General features: G+C 42.3%; 1 protein-coding gene across 1 annotated transcript; it reads left to right on the top strand.

Annotated features, from left to right (window-relative positions):
* Window positions 1–2,809: 2,809 nt before the first annotated feature.
* Window positions 2,810–18,595, top strand: LOC139410250 (protein shisa-like-2A). Its single transcript, XM_071155722.1, has 3 exons — window positions 2,810–2,991; window positions 5,882–6,018; window positions 17,965–18,595. Exons 1-3 carry the CDS (start codon window positions 2,810–2,812, stop codon window positions 18,156–18,158), a joined length of 513 nt encoding a protein of 170 aa, XP_071011823.1. The 3' UTR covers window positions 18,159–18,595.
* Window positions 18,596–23,772: the final 5,177 nt, after the last annotated feature.

The following is a 23,772-nucleotide window of genomic DNA, read 5'->3' as shown; positions in this document are numbered from 1 at the left end:
TTTTTCTTTCACCTTTATTTAACCAGGTGGGCTAGTTGAGAACAAATTCTCATTTATCACTGTGACCTGGCCAAGATTAAGCAAAGCACTGCAACACAAACAACAACACAGTGTTACAATAACACAATAGAAAAAAAAAGAAAGTCTATATACAGTGTGTGCAAATGGCGTGAGGAGGTAAATAGGTAAATAGGTCATAGTAGCGAAGTAATTAAAATTGAGCAAATTAACACTGGAGTGATAGATGAGCAAATGGTGATGCGCAAGTAGAAATACTGGTGTGCAAAAAAGCAGAAAAGTAAATAAAAACAATATGGGGATGAGGTAGGTAGATTGGGTGGGCTATTTACAGATGGGTTATGTACAGCTGCAGCGATCGGTTAGCTGCTTAGATAGCTGATGTTTGAAGTTAGTGAGGGAAATATAATTCTCCAGCTTCAGCAATTTTTGCAATTCGTTCCAGTCATTGGCAGCAGAGAACTGGAAGGAGTGTTGTACGGCATTGAAGCTCGTTTGGAGGTTAGCTAACACAGTGTCCAAAGAAGGGCCAGATGCGGGGCATGACCGCAGCAGCTTTCCAATCTTTAGGGATCTCGGACGATACGAAATACAGGTTGAACAGACTAGTAATAGGGGTGTGCAACAATGGCTGTGGATAATTTTAGAAAGAGAGGGTCCAGATTGTCTAGCCCAGCTGATTTGTACAGGTCCAGGTTTTGCAGCTCTTTCAGAACATCTGCTATCTGAATTTGGGTGAAGGAGAAGCTGGGGAGGCTTGGGCAAGTAGCTGCGGGGGGTGTGGAGCTGATGGCCGGGGATGGTGTAGCCAGGAGGAAAGCATGGCCAGTCGTAGAGAAATGCTTATTGAAATTCTCATGAAATTCATGTTTTAGTGACGGTCGATGGCCGTCAGGTCTGGAGTGAACCAAGTGCTATATCTGTTCTTAGTTTTACATTTATTGAAAGGTAAGCCTTTCTAACATGTTTTTTTAAAGATACCACGAAGAACTGCAAAGGTGTTGCTAATGCTCTCCACTTTCTGGAGAACCAAGTTTTGAAATCAGTGGACTGCCAGTGGAAGCAGAATGTGATAGCCAAGGAGATGGAGAAAGTCCAGGCGTTTGATTGCAAATATGCGGAGCGAGTTGAAAAGAGAACGCACAGAAAGCTGTTGCATAAAACACCTGTCTCTGGATTATATCTTCAAACGAAGGGCAACCATTGCATCTGTGACAGAGAGGGAGAAGCGTATTTCCATGTATGTTTCTAACTTTGCAAATGAATGCGTACTGTTACCTAGCTAGCTAATGTTACCTGGCTGGCTGGTTTGCTTGCTAATGCTACGTGTATGATCTGTGTAGTAATATTATCCATATCTCAGAGTAATTTGCATTGCTAGTTATAGACTAATGTTAGCTAGCTAACATTGAACCTAGTTGGTTAGCTTTAGCTACTTGTAGATTCATGCAGGGTAGTAATGTTATGAGATGGGATTATGGTTCATTATTTAGCTAGCTAGCTACATGTCTAAACAAAAGACTCCACTATGCATGTAACCATTTCACTGTATAGTTTACACCTTCTGTATCCTGTGCATGTGACAAATGAACTTTTATTTAATTTGATATAGTGTGTGTTTACCAGAGACGGTAATGTGAATAACAACATGACCTGCACCAAAGTCAAATTAGAATATAACGTTAGGCCAACGAGACGGTGTCCATGTTCTAAAATTCACCGGTAGAATGTCAAGCTTTTATTTCATCACACTCACAACCATAAGCTATTTTCTGTAATTAGTTTGCCATTAACTTATAAATAATGATCTTGTTGTGAGTTTATTTTCCTTTAATAATGAACACAAATTTAAGACGTCAACTATGATATGGTCATTATTTGATCTGGCTAGCCTGCTAACGTAACGTTAGCTAGCCAACTAGCTAGCCAATACATTCTTTAGAAAGTTGCTTTTAGTTGCCTGGTTTGCTATATTGATATATACTAAATCCAATTTTAAACAGATACACCAGTTATGCTATTTTGGACCACCAGGCTGCTGATGTCATGCAGCATGTCATTTTTGTGTTTATACTTTTTCATAACTACAATGACAAGTTTGATGTCGAACGACAATAGAATGGTCATGATGTCACTGTGACAACTGTACACAGAGATGTCGATAGATGTAGCATAAACCCGTCTTTAGTCTTGAAATCTTTGATTTAGTACACTACTGTACTCACTCTGTTTAGCACATAGCCTCACATGTGAATGCCTAAAGAGATGTGTGGGGCTATGGCTTAAGAGGGGGTTTGTGCTTGATACTGTAGGCCTATCTTACTGTCAGAGAAACACAGGAGCACCATTCAACATCCCACTAATCACACACGAACAGTAATTCAACTATTTATATTTCCAATAGAATGTAACCATTAACATGCCAACCAGTGGGCAAAACTGACAATAAACTCATGCATCCTGGTGCACCGGACGTGGATACAAATTAGCACCAAGGACATCTATACTCTGTTAGGGAAGGCCAAATGAAGGCAATTCTGAACAGATGCACACGAGCGCGCGCACACACAGAGAGGTATAGTGTTTCTTTGGAGATTGCGTTACAGTGGGGCGAGGAGAGAGCGAGAGAGAGAGGTGGGCTCAGTAATGGGGATTTACTTAAATACCTTGCAAGTCAACCAGCAAGACACAGAGCACTCTGCTGTTTGGATTGACAATAATATGGACGGATTGAAACTTCAACTGATCTAACAGATTGTATAGTTGGCGTGTCTGCGCGTTTGGGGTCAGCATGAGCGCGGACTGCACGAGCTACTACAACGCAGAGAAAGTGCTCATAAACGAGTTCACGTGCCCTAAACCGGACAACGATGCAGGAGCCCTTTTCTGCTGTGGCTTCAATGACATGAAATACTGTTGTGATGACCCAAACAGTTTTTTCCCATACGAGTATGGATACATGTGGTGGTTAAGGTAAGAATAATAATGTAACTTTGCTAACTTATAAGGAATGCCTAAAACACTTTGCACTGCACTCTTTCTTTTATACAGTGAATTTCTCTCTGGCAACTCCCAAATGGGATAGGTGTAGTGGTGTAGTGGTGTATTGGTGAAAATATGTATTGTGTATTGGTAAAAAGCAACTAGAAGCCATGCATCAATGGCTCCATCATGATCAACACATCACAGGAAGGTGCTTGTTGCATTATGTAAACCTAGAAGTGAAAATAAATGCTGTCAAGTCCCCACATTAACATACTGATATAAAACAAATCTAATGAGGATGCAGCCCGTGGATTTAAGAATGGGAACACACTCATTTACAGCGACCTTTGCAGCATTGCAGTGTAGGAGAGGTGAAGACTTCAATAAGCAAATTAGTAGAAGCTGTGGAAAATTAGATGCTCTTGATATTGTGAGGATCCAGATCTGAGTTTCTACAAAAATACATTGAAATGTCAGAGAATAGCCTACCAAAGTGCTAAACTTTTAGCCAGTGATACAAAAGCTATTATATGAGTAATTCAGAAGCTGTCAGAAGACACATTGTACTACTGTACTATAACGTCTTCTTCACGATGTGAAGATGATGTGGCCAGCTGTTGAGTCTGTCAGGCAGGTAGTCATCATGTATAAAAGCCACCTTAAAGCACCAATCTGCAGTTCAAACAATAAACAGTTGAGGGATGCAGCTTGAGAAACTCTAGACAGAGCCATGGATGCAAGGACTGACCATCCATGAGAGATAAAAATGATAGTTTTAAGCATGTTTTGAAGCTAGAAAAGTGTTTGTTATCATTGACTTGGTTTACAAACAATGCAGTAAAACAAAAATCAATGGCTATACATATATCATTCATTTAACAGTCTAAAAATGAATGTAGCAACTGCGGCTTGCCCCTTTAATGCATTATTCAGTTATACAGGCTTTTAAACATATCCATGGAGTCAGTCCTTCAAACCACCCAACATTATGAGAGGGAGTTCTGTTTTCTCCTACAAATACAGTAGTATCCTGTAGCGATATTGTGTTTGAGCAGTAGCTGTCTTACGATCTCTTTCATTCACATGGTAACAAAACGCCTGGCTAACCTGTAGTGTTTGTGATATTGCATAATTGTAGTTCAATGTTTTTAATAAAAAGGCTGCGAGGCTCCATGCGAGGCTCCCTACGAGGCTCCCTATGAGGCTCCCTGTGAGGCTCCCTACGAGTGAGCTGCTTTAAGGCTAAATGCGAGAATCATTGCAAGGTTCCCTGTGAGGCACCGTGCGAGGCTCCCTGTGAGCTGCTTTAAAGCTACTTACGAGGCTCCCTGTGAGGCTCCCTGTGAGGCTCCCTGTGAGCTGCTTTAAGGCAACCAGCAATGGGGAAGGTTCCTGTCAACAGCATCCCCTCTCCTTCTGATCTAGTTCTATAAATAGATCACAAGGGCAAGCTGTAGAGAAAGAAAGTAATTTTGAAAGGGCTTTCCGTCGACCTGTGGAGAAAGTCATCTTGAAAGGGCTTCTTGTTGACCTTTGGAGAAAGAAAGCCATCTTGAAAGGGCTTTCTGAGGATCCCACAGTGAATGACTGATCATAGAGAGATCACATGAATAAGGGTTGCTGCTGTGAAAGAAGTGAAAGAAGTCCTTACAGAACTGAACAGAAAAGTTTATGATTTTAATCCCATGGCAGAGAGCAGAGAGTGATGCAGGTTCGTAAGTGTTCCTTTGATGCCTTGGTTAATAACAGGAAGTTGAAAATTATACATCAGGCTTAGGTTGTGTGTGTGTGTGTGTGTGTGTGTGTGTGTGTGTGTGTGTGTGTGTGTGTGTGTGTGTGTGTGTGTGTGTGTGTGTGTGTGTGTGTGTGTGTGTGTGTGTGTGTGTGTGTGTGTGTGTGTGTGTGTGTGTGCACGTGCCAAACATAATATAGATCTCAAAATAATCTGTTGCTGATCCTAATGCCTTTTCAAAAAGCTGCTCTGTGTCGCTTTCAGACTCGTTCATCATTATTGTTAAGTTGTGGCATTGGCATCTTGTGGCAACAGTGATCTGTTAAACCACTGTAGGCTCTTTCAGAATGCATATTAAATGCACTTGTAATTGATTGATAATATTCCGCCTGACTAGGCACTGATACCCTCCACTCTCTTGTGCTTTAAGTTTTAGGTGAGACTTAATTGATTTGATTGATTTAACAGTCAATTAGTTTGATTGAAGTTGTTTTCTTAGGTGCTTTGCATTTTGGGTAAAACAAAATAAGAATGTTCTAGTTTCTGATTGGGAATGAAACACCAGTCAGTCAAAGCAGAAATTAAAAGTAAATGCAAATAGTCTGGTATAATTTCAAATGAAAATACTTAGAGGCAGTGATTGTAGATATCATAAAAGTTTTTTTTTCATCAAAGGACTTTTCTTCTCATTTCATTGGAATGCATGTGTCATCACTGCATACCGGGGAAGAATTTCATTTGAATTTGATGATATGTGCATTTTCTGAAGTGGAATGTTGTCAAAGTGGAAATTATGTTTTGCCTTTGATCACACTCAACAGTCTCTCAGTTACTGCTGCACAACTTCTAAAACGTATGATAACATTTTCAAACGTCAAAATAAATTTTTATATCTTTGAAAGTGCATAGAAGAACTTAAATATCTCTTGTTTTCTTCCTCTCCTATTCTCTCTTTCATTTGTCTGCTGTACTTTATATTCCCTTTTCTCTTTCATTCGTTCCATGAAATTCTCTCTCTCTCTCGCTCTCGCTCTTGCTCTTGCTCTTGCTCTTGCTCTCTCGTCTTTCTCTCTCTCTATCGCTCTCTCTCTCACTCACACTCCCTCTCTCTATTCCCCCCCTCTTCTCACCCACTCTGTCTGACAGTCTGGGAGCGCTGGTTGGCCTGTCCATAGCAGCTGTGGTCCTGCTAGCGTTCATCATCACTATCTGTGTCCTGTGCTATCTGTTCATCGCGACCAAACCCAAAGGCCTTGACAACGGACTGCCCCTCATAGCACCAGGTATGTCACCAATTGTATGACCCACTATTACAAGGCAAGGGTCGTATTCACTAAGCACCAAACGGAAGAAAACTGAAACAGGGAGGGACTACCTGTTTTCGTTTTCTGTTAAAAAACGCTTTGCTACGTTGTGCCCCAATGAATAGGACCCATGCCAAAAGAGCCTATAGAATTCAATATAGTATCATATGTTCATTTGATGGCTATAAAAATGCATTTTATTTGAATTGCGTTTATCCCACCCTCAAGGTGCTTTAATGCTACAGTATATGATGGAAACAGAAGATATGAACAGAAGTTAAGCTCATCTCTATGGAAATCATTTTAATTTGACATGCCAGAATGGCTTGGGGCATCTGTCTTCTGTTGTTGCAGTAGCACTCAGATTCAGATTGGAATGACTTCTGGTGTATAGGATGCAGTAAGATGCCCATTCCTTAGTACAGTAGGAACAAATAACATTGAAAACAGGGGCTGATTATGAATGCTCTAGCAAAGGGCTCCTACAGTGGCTCAATGACTTTCCACTTATCTGGCAGAATAACCTCCAAGCCTTAAAATCCATTATCATCCTAGATACCAAGATTGTACTTAATATAAGTAGCCTTCTTAGAATAAAAGTTCATTGTGAGAGAGAGAGAGTGAGAGAGTCAGTATAAAATGTGTGTGTGAGCAAATTAAGTGAGTGTGTGTGTTGAAGTGTCAGTGTGTGTGAGTGTGTAAAGTCCTGTGAGTGTGCATAGAGAAAAAATACAAGGGTAAACTCAGATAGTCCGTGTAGCCATTTTGTTAGCTATTTAGCAAATGTATGACTTGGGGATTGAAACTGTTCAGGAGACTGTTGGTATCAGACTTGATGCACCGGTACCGCTTGCCTTGCGGAAGCAGAGAGAACAGTCTATGGCTTGGGTGGCTGGAGTCTTTAACAAGTTTTGTCTGGTAGAGAGGCATTGTAGGGCAGATCACGGTTGGGTCTTCCCCTGTAATCCGTAATGGACTGTAGCCCCTGTCACATGCGGCAGGTGTCGGCATCTATGTAATATGATTCCACCTTTCCTATATTGTTCTCTTGCTCGTTTGATGACTCTGTGGAGGTCGTAGCAGGATTTTTTTGTACTTGTCAGTGATACCCCTGTGTGCGGTAACCCTGTCCTTTAGTTTAGCGACAATCGCTGTGTTATTTCAGGGCTTTTGATTGGGGAAGCAGTGAACCTTCACTGTGGGGACAACATTTGCTGATGCATTTCCTAATGAAGCCGGTGACAGAGGTGGTTAGCTCGTTGATGTTATCGAGGGAGTTTCGGAACATAGTTCAGTCACCGCTAGCAAAGCAGTCCTGTAGCATAATCTCTGATTCTGATGACGAATTCTCAACAAATCAAGTCACTGGTACTTCCTGTTTGACCATCTGCTTGTAAAACAGGAAACAGGAGTACATAGTCATGATCTGATTTGCCGAATGGGGGACGCAGGAGTAGGAATGTGGCGGTCATGAAATTTTGTCACCCGGTGATTGTCAATTACTGCCAGACTCACTGTAATTTACCGTTAATTAGCTTAAACACATTTAGCATCTCCTGGCTTCCATGCATAGCCTACAAGCCACTGATTCAGACCTTTGGAACACCTACATTTTAAAAAGTCTAATACATCCATTTAATATATAGCCTACACCATCACAATAAATTGCACAATAGACAGGTACTTTGTGTTGTAGATTACAGGAAAATGAAGACTCTATTCTCGTCGACGGGGCTGTAGTGGAGCAGGTTGGGAGCTTCAAGTTCCTTGGTGTCCACATTGCCAAAAAACTAACATTGTTCAAGCTAGAGGTCGACCGATTAATCGGCATGGTTAATTAGGGCCGATTTCAAGTTTTCATAACAATCGGTAATCAGCCTTTTTGGACGCCGATTATGGCCGATTACATTGCAATCCACGAGGAAACTGCATGGCAGGCTGACCACCTGTTGTGCGAGTGCAGCGTCAAAAGGACCTTGTGGCTGCGAGAAGCCAAGGTAAGTTGCTAGCTAGCATTAAACTTATTATTATTTTATTTTTTAAATTCACCTTTATTTAACCAGGTAGGCCAGTTGAGAACAAGTTCTCATTTACAACTGTGACCTGGCCAAGATAAAGCAAAGCAGTGCGACAAAAACAATGTCAAATAGTTACACATGGGATAAACAAACATACAGTCAATAACAGTGTGTGCAAATGAAGTAAGGATGTAAGGCAATAAATAGGCCAATGGTGGCGAAGTAATTACAATTTAGCAATTTACACTGGAGTGATATATGTGCAGTAGAAATATTGATGTGCAAAAGAGCATAAAAACCAAAACAAATATGGGAATGAGGTAGGTAGTTGGTTGGATGGATGGGCTATTTAAAGATGGGATGTGTACAGCTGCAGCGATCGGTAAGCTGCTCAGACAGCTGACGCTTAAAGTTATTGAGGGAGGTATAAGTCTCCAACTTCAGGGATTTTTGCAATTCGTTCCAGTCATTGGCAGCAGAGAACTGGAAGGAAACGCGGCCAAAAGAGGTGTTAGCTTTGGGGATGACCAGTGAAGTATACCTGCTGGAGCGCATGCTATGGGTGGGTATTGCTATGGTGACCAGTGAGCTGAGATAAGGCGGAGCTATACCTAGCAAAGACTTATAGATTACCTGGAGCCAGTGGGTTTGGCTACAAATATGTAGAGAGGACCAGCCAATGAGAGCATACAGGTCGCAGTGGTGGGTAGTAAATGGGGCTTTAGTGACAAAACGGATGGCACTGTGATAGACTGCATCCAATTTGCTGAGTAGAGTGTTGGAGGCTAATTTGTAAATGGCATCGCTGAAGTCAAGGATCGGCAGGATAGTCAGTTTTACAAGGGTAAGTTTGGCAGCATGAGTGAAGTAGGCTTTGTTGTGAAATAGGAAGCCAATTCTAGATTTAACTTTGGATTGGAGATGCTTAATGTGAGTCTGGAAGGAGAGTTTACAGTCTAACCAGACACTTAGGTATTTGTAGTTGTCCACATATTCTAAGTCAGAACCGTCCAGAGTAATGATGCTAGATGGGCGGGCGGGTGCGGGCAGCGATAGGTTGAAGAGCATGCATTTAGTTTTACTAGTATTTAAGAGCAGTCGGAGGCTACGGAAGGAGAGTTGTATGGCATTGAAGCTCGTTTACAGTCTAACCAGACACTTAGGTATTTGTAGTTGTCCACATATTCTAAGTCAGAACCGTCCAGAGTAATGATGCTAGATGGGCGGGCGGGTGCGGGCAGCGATAGGTTGAAGAGCATGCATTTAGTTTTACTAGTATTTAAGAGCAGTCGGAGGCTACGGAAGGAGAGTTGTATGGCATTGAAGCTTGTTTGGAGGGTTGTTAACACAGTGTCCAAAGAAGGGCCAGATGTATACAGAATGGTGTCGTCCACGTAGAGATGGATCAGAGAATCAAATCAAATGTATTTATATAGCCCTTCGTACATCAGCTGATATCTCAAAGTGCTGTACAGAAACCCAGCCTAAAACCCCAAACAGCAAGAAATGCAGGTGTAGAAGCACGGTGGCTAGGAAAAAGTGAAAACAATAGTGGTCCTAAAACGGAACCTTGAGGAACACCGAAATTTACAGTTGATTTGTCAGAGGACAAACCATTCACAGAGACAAACTGATATCTTTCCGACAGATAAGATCTAAACCAGGCCAGAACTTGTCCGTGTAGACCAATTTGGGTTTTCAATCTCTCCAAAAGAATGTGGTGATCGATGGTATCAAAAGCAGCACTAAGGTCTAGGAGCACGAGGACAGATGCAAAGCCTCGGTCTGATGCCATTAAAAGGTAATTTACCACCTTCACAAGTGAAGTCTCAGTGCTATGATGGGGTCTAAAACCAGACTGAAGCATTTCGTATACATTGTTTGTCTTTAGGAAGGCAGTGAGTTGCTGCGCATGATCTTTTCCTCAAAGAAGTTCATAAATGTATCACTGCTGAAGTGAAAGCCATCCTCTCTTGGGGAATTTTGCGTTTTAGTTAGCTTTGCGACAGTATCAAAAAGGAATTTCGGATTGTTCTTATTTTCCTCAATTAAGTTGGAAAAATAGGATGATCGAGCAGCAGTAAAGGCTCTTCGGTACTGCACGGTACTGTCTTTCCAAGCTAGTCAGAAGACTTCCAGTTTGGTGTGGCGCCATTTCCGTTCCAATTTTCTGGAAGCTTGCTTCAGAGCTCGGGTATTTTCTGTGTACCAGGGAGCTAGTTTCTTATGAGAAATGTTTTTAGTTTTTAGGGGTGCAACTACATCTAGGGTATTGCGCAAGGTTAAATTGAGTTCCTCAGTTAGGTGGTTAACGGATTTTTGTCCTCTGGCGTCCTTGGGTAGACAGAGGGAATCTGGAAGGACATCAAGGAATCTTTGTGTTGTCTGTGATTTATAGCACGACTTTTGATGTTCCTTGGTTGGGGTCTGAGCAGATTATTTGTTGCAATTGCAAACGTAATAAAATGGTGGCCCGATAGTCCAGGATTATGAGGAAAAACATTAAGATCCACAACATTTATACCATGGGACAAAACTAGGTCCAGAGTATGACTGTGACAGTGAGTGGGTCCAGAAACATGTTGGACAAAACCCACTGAATCGATGATGGCTCCGAAAGCCTTTTGGAGTGGGTCTGTGGACTTTTCCATGTGAATATTAAAGTCACCAAAGATTAGAATATTATCTGCTATGACTACAAGGTCCGATAGGAATTCAGGGAACTCAATGAAGAACGCTGTATATGGCCCAGGAGGCCTGTAAACAGTAGCTATAAAAAGTGATTGAGTAGGCTGCATAGATTTCATGACTAGAAGCTCAAAAGACGAAAACGTAATTATTTTTTTGTAAATTGAAATTTGCTATCGTAAATGTTAGCAACACCTCCGCCTTTGCGGGATGCACGGGGAATATGGTCACTAGTGTAGCCAGGAGGTGAGGCCTCATTTAACACAGTAAATTCATCAGGCTTAAGCCATGTTTCAGTCAGGCCAATCACATCAAGATTATGATCAGTGATTAGTTCATTGACTCTAATTGCCTTTGAAGTAAGGGATCTAACATTAAGTAGCCTATTTTGAGATGTGAGGTATCTTGATCTCTTTCAATAATGACAGGAATGGAGGAGGTCTTTATCCTAGTGAGATTGCTAAGGCGAACACCGCCATGTTTAGTTTTGCCCAACCTAGGTCTAGGCACAGACACCGTCTCAATGGGGATAGCTGAGGTGACAACACTCACTGTGCTAGTGGCAGACTCCACTATGCTGGCAGGCTGGCTAACAGCCTGCTGCCTGGCCTGCACCCTATTTCATTGTGGAGCTAGAGGAGTTAGAGCCCTGTCTATGTTGGTAGATAAGATGAGAGCACCCCTCCAGCTAGGATGGAGTCCGTCACTCCTCAGCAGGTCAGGCTTGGTCCTGTTTGTGGGTGAGTCCCAGAAAGAGGGCCAATTATCTACAAATTCTATCTTTTGAGGGGGGCAGAAAACAGTTTTCAATCAGCAATTGAGTTGTGAGACTCTGCTGTAGAGCTCATCACTCCCCCTAACTGGGAGGGGGCCAGAGACAATTACTCGATGCCGACACATCTTTCTAGCTGATTTACACGCTGAAGCTATGTTGCGCTTGGTGATCTCTGACTGTTTCATCCTAACATCGTTGGTGCCGACGTGGATAACAATATCTCTATACTCTCTACACTCGCCAGTTTTAGCTTTAGCCAGCACCATCTTCAGATTAGCCTTAACGTCGGTAGCCCAGCCCCCTGGTAAACAGTGTATGATCGCTGGATGATTCGTTTTAAGTTTAATACTGCGGGTAATGGAGTTTTCAATTTGTCAGAGCTAATGGTGGGAAGTTACGGCGTCTCAGACCCCGTAACGGGAGGAGTAGAGACAAGAGAAGGCTCGGCCTCAGACTCCGACTCGCTGCTTAATTGAGAAAACTGGTTGAAAGTTTCTGTCGGCTGAATGAGCGACACTGGTTGAGCGTTCCTACAGCATTTCCTTCCAGAAACCGTGAGAAAGTTGTCCGGCTGCGGGGACCGTGTGAGGGGCTTTATACTAACGTTACTATCTGTACTTACTGGTGGCACAGACGCTGTTTCATCCTTTCCTACACTGAAATTACCCTTGCCTAACAATTGCGTCTGAAGCTGGGCTTGCAGCACATCTATCCTCGCCGTAAGGCGATCGTTCTCCTGTATATTATGAGTACAGCGACTGCAATTAGAAGGCATCATGTTAATGTTACTACTTAGCTTCGGCTGTTGGAGGTTCTGACGAACCATGTCCAGATAAAGTGTCCGGAGTGAAAAAGTTGAGGGAAAAAACAAAAATATAAACGGTAATTAAAAAGTAAAAACCGTAAAGTTGTCAGGTAGCAAAGTAAGGTTGGCAATAAAACGCACAGCAACACGTAAACAAGTCTGCAAGTTGTGACCGGAAATGGCGTGAATCACCGGAAATGGCGTGAATCACCCGCAACAAGAGCGACATCATTGATATATACAGAGAAAAGAGTCAGCCCGAGAATTTAACTATGTGGCACCCCCATAGAGACTGCCAGAGGTCTGGAAAAGAGGCCTTTTGATTTGACACACTGAACTCTATCTGAGAAGTAGTTCGTGAACCAGGCGAGGCAGTCATTAGAGAAACCAAGGTCTGTTGAGTCTGCCGATAAGAATGCGGTGATTGACAGTGTCGAAAGCCTTGGCCAGGTCGATGAACACGGCTGCACAGTATTGTTTTTTATCGATGATGGTTATGATATCATTTAGGACATTGAGCGTGGCAGAGGTGCACCCATGACCAGCTCGGAAACCAGATTGCATAGCGGAGAAGGTACGGTGGGATTCGAAATGGTCGGTGATCTGTTTGTTCACTTGGCTTTCGAAGACTTTAGAATGGCAGGGCAGGATGGATATAGGTATGTAACAGTTTGGGTCTAGATTGTCTCCCCCTTTGAAGAGGGGAATGACCGCGGCCGCTTTCCAATCTTTAGGAATCTCAGACGATACGAAAGAGGGGTTGAACAGACTAGTAATAGTAATTTTATCTTATAAAAAACAATCAATCTTCACATAATCACTAGTTAACTACACATGGTTGATGATAATACTAGGTTAACTAGCTTGTCCTGCATTTCATACAATCAATGCGGTGCCTGTTAATTTATCATCGAATCACAGCCTACTTCAACTTCGCCAAACGGGTGATGATTTAACAAAAGATAATTTGTAAAAATAGCACAATCGTTTCACAAATGAACCAACCCATAAACATCAATGCCTTTCTTAAAATCAATACACAGATGTATATTTTTTTTTAAATGCATATTTAGTTAAAAGAAATTCATGTTAGCAGGCAATATTAACGAGGGAAATGGTGTCACTTCGCTTGCGTTCAGTGCAAGCAGAGTCCGGGTATATGCAACAGTTTGGCTCAGTTTGGCAAACCGTGTGAAGATCGTAATTAATTTGCCAAAATTGTACATAATTATGACATAACATTGAATGTTGTGCAATGTAACAGCAATATTTAGACTTAGGGTTGCCACCCTTTCGATAAAATACGGAACGGTTCTGTATTTTACTGAAAGAATAAACGTTTTGTTTTCGAAATTATAGTTTCCGGATTTGACCATATTAATGACCAAAGGCTCGTATTTCTGTGTTTATTATATTATAATTAAGTCTAGAATTTGATATTTGATAGAGCAGTCTGACTGAGCGGTGGTAGGCAGCAGCCTGCTCGTAAGCATTCATTCAAACAGCACTTTACTGCATTTTGCCAGCAGCTCTTAGCAATGCTTGAAGCACAGCGCTGTTTATGACTTCAAGCCTATCAACTCCCGAGATTAGGCTGGCAATACTAAAGTGCCTATAAGAACATCCAATAGTCAAAGGTATATGAAATACAAATGGTATAGAGAGAAATAGTTGACGCGTCATAATTCCTATAGTAACTACAACCTAAAACTTCTTAACTGGGAATATTGAAGAACTGGGAATATTGAACCACCAGCTTTCATATGTTCTCATGTTCTGAGCAAGGAACTTAAACATTAGCTTTTTTACATGGCAAATATTGCACTTTCACTTTCTTCTCCAACACTTTGTATTGCATTATTTAAACCAAATTCAACATGTTTCATTATTTATTTGAGACTTAATATATTTTATTTATGTATTATATTAAGTTAAAATAAACGTTTTAATTCAGTATTGTTGTAATTGTCATTATTACAAATATATATATAAAAATCGGCCAATTAATCGCTGTCAGCTTTTTTTGGTCCTCCAATAACCGTTATCGGTATTGGTGTTGAAAACCATAATCGGTCGACCTCTAGTCCAAGCACACCAAGAAAGTCGTGAAGAGGGCACTACAAAACCTATTCCCCCTCAGGAGACTGAAAAGATTTGGCATGAGTCCTCAGATCCTCAAAAGTTCTACAGCTGCACCATCGAGAGCATCACAGCCTGGTATGGCAACTGCTCGGCCTCTGGCCGCAAGGCACTACAGAGGGTAGTGCGTACGGCCCAGTACATCACTGGGGCCAAGCTTCCTGCCATTCAGGACCTTTATACCAGGCGGTGTCAGAGGAAGGCCCTAAAATGGTCAAAGACTCCAGCCACCCTAGTCATACACTGTTCTCTCTGCTACCGCATGGTAAGCGGTACCGGAGCACCAAGTCTAGGTCCAAGAAGCTTCTAAACAGCTTCTAACCCCAAGCCATAAGACTCCTAAACATCTCATCAAATGGCTACCCAGACTATTTGCATGCACCCCCCCCCCCTCTTTTACGCCGCTGCTACTCTCTGTTATTATTTGTGTTTAGTCACTTTAATAACTCTACCTACATATTACCTCAATTACCTTGGCACCGGTGCCCCCGCACATTGACTCTGTACTGGTATCCCCTGTATATAGTCTCGCTATTGTTATTTTACTGCTGCTCTTTATTTTACTTGCTCCTTTTATTTCTTAATCGTATTCATATTTTTTACACTGCATTGTTGGTTAGGGGCTTGTAAGTAAGCATTTCACTGTATTTGGCGCATGTGACTAATAAAAGGTGATTTGATTTGATATGTGGTAGTGGAGTACGGGCCTGAGGGCCCACACTTAGTGTGTTGTGAATGTTTTAAAAATTGTATAACTGCCTTAACTTTGCTGGACCTCAGGAAGAGTAGCTACTGCCTTGACAGCAGCTAATGGGGATCCATAATAAATACAAATATAAATGTCAGAGTGATTAGAGGGACAATAGAGTGCTGAGTACCAAGTTTGGTAGGTTACTAATGACCATCAGCAGCATCAGTGTAACGGCTGTCGTCGGTGGAAGAAGGTGAGGACCAAGGTGCAGCGTGGTAGGTGTTCATCATTTTTTATATAATCAACACTGAACACTAAACAAAATAATAACTAGGACGAACGAACAAACAAAACAGTCCCGTCTAGTGAAATACACTCAAAACAGAAAATAAACACCCACGAAATCCAGGTGGAAAAAGGCTACCTAAGTATGATTCTCAATCAGAGACAACTAACGACACCTGCCTCTGATTGAGAACCATACCAGGCCAAACTCAAAATACAACATAGAAAAACAAACATAGGCTGCCCACCCCAACTCACGCCCTGACCATACTAAAACAAAGACCAAACAAAGGAACTAAGGCCAGAACGTGACAATCAGAACTTGAAGAAGACTAATTATCATGACTAAACCGTCATGTGGATTTTGACTGCTGTTATGACTCGTAACCAGTGGTGGAAAAATAACCCAATTGTCATTATTGACTAAAAGTAAAGATACCTAAATAGAAAATGGCTCAAGTAAAAGTGAAAGTCACCCAGTAAAATACTACTTGAGTAAAAGTCTAAAATGATTTGGTTTTAAATATACATCAAATACATCAAAAGTAATGGCATGGAATTAACATCACGAGAAACAAGGAAATCAGCTTCTGGGTGCAAGTTTACCTGCTTGTTTATAGCCTCGTACACTTTTTTAAGTGCCAGGTGGAATGTGTACAACAGTCACAATAACAGCTGAAAACTCCCTGGAGAGGTAGAAGCGTCGGCATTTGACCATCAGGTGAACAATGGTTCTAGACTTCCACTGCGCTTGATTAAGCACAACATTTCTTGTTGATGAAGAGGTAAACCCCTCCCCCTCTCGATTTCCCTGACTGGATAGCCATAGAGAAAGCCTGCAGGAAGCCAGAAAGCGTCTGTTAATAGAAAAGTTCACAGTTGATTTCTTCTCACACCTGCTGAGATAATTGTCTGTGTTTGCGTGTGCGTTTCTGTGCGCTTGCGCATGCGTGTGTACGTGGTTGCCTCCAACCCACGCCTGTACCTTCCTTCACCCTGGAGGAACATGGTCTCGCAACACTCTGCCTCAGTTACTTAACGAGTCTAAAGCCCATGATACACTGGCAAGAACTGGGGAGGATCCTTCTAATCCTTCTCTTATTCTAAAATATTTTCTATGGTCTTGAACATGCCTTGAAAAAGTATTCAAATGCACATTTTTCACATTTTGTAGCCTTGGAGCCTTCAATTTGTGCAGCACAATCGAAACATGACCCTGTGTGAAGCGTACATTCTAATTTGTTTTTATTTCTCACGTGTTTGTATTTTATCTTATAATCTTACCTTTGATATACTGCATTGTTGGGAAAGAGCTTGCTAGTAAGCGTTTCACTGTACTGTTTACACCTGCTGTATCCTGTGCACGTGACAAATAAACCATTTTTTATATGCATCAACTGAACTGGGTGAATACTTTTTCAAACTGTGTGTGTGTGTGTATATTTGTGAGTGTCTCTTTGTGTGCCTGCCAGGCCAGAGCAATAACAAAATATACCCACTGCTGCCATGCTGAGAAAAACAATGAATGCTGCGTAGCCCTTGAAATTTGATGGGGAACCAGAAGAAAACAAAGCCAATCCACAGTGGAGTGTACTACTGATGTTAATCCTCTGCGATCAGTTTCAAAGTGGGGGATGAAACTGAGCTGATGCTGAAAGGGGCGGCTGTCTGCTCGTAATTGTAATGTAGATTCATGCAGCATTCAGAGTGCCTTTCGTTAACTACACAACTCGACTCTCAAAATGAATGCGTCATTAACCAAAAAGAAAGTGTCGTTCTGAAAATGAAAAAGGGTTATTTGAGATTAAATTCTGTAGCATTCTCAAAGTAAGGACTCAGGGTAGTCGTTTCCATATGAAAGTCTATCTCACTCACGAACACTCACTCTCAATATGCACAGTTTGACCAGTCTAGCAACGTCAACCAATAACTCCCATTGTGATTGCCTTTGTCTGATTGGTAAAGTGAACCAAATCCATTGGCTAACTGGCTACCGAGATCATGGAGTTTAAGGTTTTTATAGTGAAAAGAAAGCACATAGAATTAGAATTTAATTAGATGTTGGACATGCCTGTAGGAGTCGATTAATTGTCACTCTGTGTAATCAGTTCATGTGAATGTGAAAGTAGACTGATTCATTTTACAAGATGGTGTACAAGATGTCCCTAATAAGAATAGCGAAAGATTTATTTTTCCTATGACATGTCAAATATATTTTTAGACAGCCCCTATTTAGGATTCCTCCTTGTCCTTTCCACTTGAGATATGAAAGGATTTCAGTTAGCTATCCAATGGTATGCTTTCCAGCATGGCTACTCAGAAACCATATTTTTTATGAATAAGAAGCTACTGATTCTGGAGTATAAGGAAAATAACTAAGACTCGATTTCAGTCAGCAGATATTTGAAACATTTTAGAGCGGGGACCCATAGAGAGAAAAGCTCTCCATCTCATAGTAATGTATTACATGATTCTTCATCAGACACAAAATACTAATACTAATGTGAAAACATTGTATTTTCAGGTTCTGAACCCAGTCCACGAGAGGGGCCGAGTCGGAGTCACCCCAGTAGCCCCCCTACGGGTCCCCAAGGGTTTAAGAAGCACTTCTTGAGTGGGAAACTGGACTGTGACAACCAGCCTCCAGATCCAGACCGCCTCTTCCAGAGGTGCTTCATGGCCACCGTCAACACCATCAATGTGGAGGGGTCCTCATAGACTGGCCTAGGACTCTCAAACCAGTATAGACTGGGAGGAGAGGGGGATGGCTGTGTAAGAGGAGGAGAAGATAGGAGCATTAAACCAGACTGACAATGCATCTACTACCAGGACTCTCTTTCTCTCTCTTTTTTCTCTCTATTTGTGTCTCCTCTTTAAAGGTCCAATGCAGCCTTTTATATCTCAATATCAAATTCTTTATGGGTAATAATTAAGTATCTTACTGTGACTGTTTTCAATTAAAATGGCCAAAAATATGCAAAAATAGCTTCTTAGCAAAGAGCAATTTCTCAAGCAAGAATTTTTCTAGGACTGTCTAGGAGTTGCCTGAGTGAAGGGAACACTGAAAACTCATTGGCAGAGAGGTTTGGAACTCTCTTTCTTATTGTGCTGTTAACTAAGTTTCCGCCTGGTGATGTCACCAGGAAGGCCAAAACATTTCAGGCGGTCTTTTCAAACAGCTCTTACAATTAAAGGGCATTATCATAATTTCCACAATTTCACAGTATTATTCTAATCTCAGTGTGGAAATATATATAAAATACAGGAAAAGGGACTGCACTGGGCCTTTAACTCTCTCATCCCCCCCACTCTCTTGTCGGTAATAATTTGTGGCTGTCCAACTGTTGCAGCTCTGGTGAAGCTATAGGGGAAGGGTAAAGGAAGAGAGGGAGGGAGGGAAAAAGGAAGGGGGGGGGTAAAGGAAGGGAGAGGAGTAAAGGAAGGGAGGGAGTGTAAAGGAAGGGAGGGAGGGTAAAGGAGGAAGGGGGGTAAAGAAAGGGAGGGAGGATAAGGGAAGGGAGGGTAAAGGAAGGGGGGGAGGGAAAAAGGAAGGGGGGGTAAAGGAAGGGAGGGAGGATAGGGGAAGGGAGGGTAAAGGAAGGGGGGGAGGGAAAAAGGAAGGGGGGGTAAAGGGAGGGAGGGAGGATAGGGGAAGGGAGGGTAAAGGAAGGGAGGGAGGGTAAAGGAGGGGGGGTAAAGGAAGGGAGGGAGGGTAAAGGAGGGGGGGGGTAAAGGAAGGGAGGGAGGATAGGGGAAGGGAGGGTAAAGGAAGGGAGGGAGGGTAAAGGAGGGGGGGTAAAGGAAGGGAGGGAGGGTAAAGGAGGGGGGGTAAAGGAAGGGAGGGAGGGTAAAGGAGGGTGGGGTAAAGGAAGGGAGGGAGGGTAAAGGAAGGGAGGGAGGGTAAAGGAGGGGGGGTAAAGGAAGGGAGGGAGGGTAAAGGAAGGGAGGGAGGGTAAAGGAGGGGGGTAAAGGAAGGGAGGGAGGATAGGGGAAGGGAGGGTAAAGGAAGGGAGGGAGGGTAAAGGGAGGGGGGTAAAGGAAGGGAGGGAGGATAAGGGAAGGGAGGGTAAAGGAAGGTTAGATTAGATTTAGATCAAAACAAATCTCCTTGCATGATGACATATAAAACTTGATTTGCCTGGAAGCTGAAAAATCTAATCTGTATTTGTATAATCCAAGTCAGTACTGTACCTCCAAGACACTTCATTATAGGCCATGAGATTGGTTCATTTAACAGATTTCCGGTGCATATCATGAGTATGAACTGTTCTGTCTAAATGATGCAGAGTGAGTCATCATCGTTTCATGGCCCTATATGTCTCTGTGTGGGTTGACACAAACATATTGAAATTCAAACATGCTATGACTAACTCTGCATGTGGTAATGTCATAACATCATGCCTGTAAAACATTTTTTATCCACAAAACACAGGGAAAAGCACATTGAACAATCACTCCCCCCGCCCAAAAATATTATACCATACAAAACAAAGATAAATTATATAAAGAATGATAGTTAAAAGCTTTGGGGCACCTTAACTTAAATTTTGGGGGAAAAAATCCAACGCGGCTCCATCATTCATTGAATCAGATGACTCATGCATCACAAATCCCACTGATATTGCAAACTGCTTTAATGACTTTTTCATTGGCAAGATAAGCAAACTTATAGGGATGACATGCCAGCAACAAACGCTGACACTACACATCCAAGTATATCGGTCCAAATTATGAAAGACAATAATTGTACTTTTGAATTCCGTAAAGTCAGTGTGGAAGAGGTGAAAAAAATATTGTTGACTATCAACAATGACAAGCCACCTGGGTCTGACAATCTGGATGAAAAATTACTGTGGATAATAGCAGACGATATTTCCACTCCTATTTTCCATATGTTCAATTTAAGCCTACTAGAGAACGTGTGCCCTCGGGCCTGGAGGGAAGCTAAAGTCATTCCGCTACCCAAGAATTGTAAAGCCCCCTTTACTGGCTCAAATATCCGACCAATCAGCCTCTTACCAACCCTTAGTAAACTTCTGGGAAAAATGGTGTTTGACCAGATACAATGCCATTTCACAGTAAACAAATTGACAACAGACTTTCAGCACGCTTATAAGGAAGGAAACTCAACAAGCACAGCACTTTTACAAATGACTGATGATTGGCTGAGGGAAATTGATGATAAAATTATTGTGGGAGCTGTCTTGTTAGACTTCAATGCAGCTTTCGACATTATTGATCATAGTCTGCTGCTGGAAAAACGTATGTGTTATGGCTTTACACCGCCTGCTATAATGTGGATAAAGAGTTGCTTATCTAACAGAACACTCAGTCTGCAGCTAGAAAAACATCTGTGTTTTTTTTATTTTTTAATAATGATTTCACCTTTATTTAACCAGGTAGGCAAGTTGAGAACAAGTTCTCATTTACATTTGAGAACTGGTCAAGATAAAGCAAAGCAGTTCAACACATACAACAACACAGAGTTACACATGGAGTAAAACAAACATACAGTCAATAATACAGTAGAAAAATAAGTCTATATACGATGTGAGCAAATGAGGTGAGATAAGGGAGGTAAAGGCAAAAAATGGCCATGTTGGCGAAGTAAATACAATATAGCAAGTAAAACACTGGAATGGTAGATTTGCAGTGGAAGAATGTGCAAAGTAGAAATATAAATAATTGGGTGCAAAGGAGCAAAATAAATAATACATAAATAAATACAGTAGGGGAAGTGGTAGTTGTTTGGGCAATATTATAGATGGGCTATGTACAGGTGCAGTAATCTGCAAGCTGTTCTGACAGCTGGTGCTTAAAGCTAGTGAGGAAGATAAGTGTTTCCAGTTTCAGAGATTTTTGTAGTTCGTTCCAGTCATTGGCAGCAGAGAACTGGAAGGAGAGGCGGCCAAAGGAAGAATTGGTTTTGGGGATGACCAGAGAGATATACCTGCTGGAGCGCGTGCTACGCTACAGGTGGGTGCTGCTATGGGGACCAGCGAGCTGAGATAAGGGGCGACTTTACCTAGCAGGGTCTTGTAGATGACCTGGAGCCAGTGGGTTTGGCGACGAGTATGAAGCGAGGGCCAGGCAACGAGAGCGTACAGGTCGCAGTGGTGGGTAGTATATGGGGCCTTGGTGACAAAACGGATGGCACTGTGATCGACTGCATCCAATTTATTGAGTAGGGTATTGGAGGCTATTTTGTAAATGACATCGCCGAAGTCGAGGATCGGTAGGATGGTCAGTTTTACAAGGGTATGTTTGGCAGCATGAGTGAAGGATGCTTTGTTGCGAAATAGGAAGCCAATTCTAGATTTAACTTCGGATTGGAGATGTTTGATGGAAGGAGAGTTTACAGTCTAGCCAGACACCTAGGTATTTGTAGTTGTCCACATATTCTAAGTCCGAACCGTCCAGAGTAGTGATGCTGGACGAGCGGGCAGGTGCAGGCAGCGATCAGTTGAAGAGCATGCATTTAGTTTTACTAGTATTTAAGAGCAGTTGGAGGCCACGGAATGAGAGTTGTATGGCATTGAAGTTCGTCTGGAGGGTTGTTAACACAGTGTCCAAAGAAGGGCAAGAAGTATACAGAATTTTGTCGTCTGCGTAGAGGTGGATCAGAGAATCACCAGCAGCAAGAGCGACATCATTGATGTATACAGAGAAGAGAGTCAGCCCAAGAATTGAACCCTGTGGCACCCCCATAGAGACTGCCAGAGGCCCGGATAACAGGCCCTCCGATTTGACACACTGAACTCTATCAGAGAAGTAGTTGGTGGAACCAGGCGAGGCAATCATTTCAGAAACCAAGGCTATTGAGTCTGCCGATGAGGATGTGGTGATTGACAGAGTCGAAAGCCTTGGCCAGGTCAATGAATACGGCTGCACAGTATTGTTTCTTATCGATGGCGGTTAAGATATTGTTTAGGACCTTGAGCGTGGCTGAGGTGCACCCATGACCAGCTCTGAAACCAGATTGCATAGCAGAGAAGGTGTGGTGGGATTCGAAATGGTCGGTAATCTGTTTGTTGACTTGGCTTTCGAAAACATTAGAAAGGCAGGGCAGGATAGATATAGGTCTGTAGCAGTTTGGGCCAAGTGTGTTCCCCCCTTTGAAGAGGGGGGTGACCGCAGCGTCTTTCCAATCTTTGGGAATCTCAGACGACACAAAAGAGAGGTTGAACAGGCTAGGAATAGGGGTTGCAACAATTTCGGCAGATAACTTTAGAAAGAAAGGGTCCAGATTGTCTAGCCCGGCTGATTTGTAGGGTTCCAGATTTTGCAGCTCTTTCAGAACATCAGCTGACTGAATTAGGGAGAAGGAGAAATGGGGAAGGCTTGGGCGAGTTGCTGTCGGGGGTCCAGTGCTGTTGACCGGGGTAGGGGTAGCCAGATGGAAAGCATGGCCAGCCGTAGAAAAATGCTTATTGAAATTCTCAATTATAGTGGATTTATCGGTGGTGACAGAGTTTCCTATCCTCAATGCAGTGGGCAGCTGGGAAGAGGTGTTTTTATTCTCCATGGACTTTACAGTGTCCCAGAACTTTTTTGAGTTTGTGTTGCAGGAAGCAAATTTCTGCTTGAAAAAGCTAGCCTTGGCTTTTCTAACTGCCTGTGTATATTGGTTTCTAACTTCCCTGAAAAGTTGCATATCACGGGGGCTGTTCGATGCTAATGCAGAACGCCATAGGATGTTTTTGTGAACCAAGGGCTATATCTGTTCCTGGTTCTCCATTTTTTGAATGGGCCATGCTTATTTAAGATGGTGAGGAAGGCATTTAAAAAAAAAAAACAGGCATCCTCTACTGACGGGATGAGGTCAATATCCTTCCAACATACCCGGGCCAGGTCGATTAGAAGTTTTGTCGCACCTTGACTACTGTTCAGTCGTGTGGTCAGTTACCACAAAAAATTGCAATTTGCTCAGAACAGAGCGGCACAGAGAGCTAATAATAATAATCTGCATGTCAATCTCTCCTGGGTCAAGGTGGAGGAGAGATTGACTTCATCACTACTTGTATTTATGAGAGGTATTGACATGTTGAATATACCAAGCTGTCTATCTAAACTACTGGCACACAGCTCGGACACCCATGCATACCCCACAAGACATGCCACAAGAGGTCTCTTCACAGTCCCCAAATCCAGAACAGACTATGGGAGGTGCACAGTACTACATAGAACCATGACAACATGGAACTCTATTCCACATCAAGTAACTAATGCCAGCAGTAATAGAAGATTGAAAAAACAGATAAAAAAACATATTATGGAACACATTGTGGAACAGCGGGGACTGTGACGCAACACTCACATAGGCACAGACACA

This window comes from Oncorhynchus clarkii, chromosome 5 (assembly GCF_045791955.1).
Source record: "Oncorhynchus clarkii lewisi isolate Uvic-CL-2024 chromosome 5, UVic_Ocla_1.0, whole genome shotgun sequence".
In the NCBI taxonomy this organism is placed as follows: domain Eukaryota; kingdom Metazoa; phylum Chordata; class Actinopteri; order Salmoniformes; family Salmonidae; genus Oncorhynchus; species Oncorhynchus clarkii.
The sequence above is the reverse complement of the archived record's forward strand: the minus strand, read 5'-3'. Positions and strand labels throughout refer to the sequence as shown.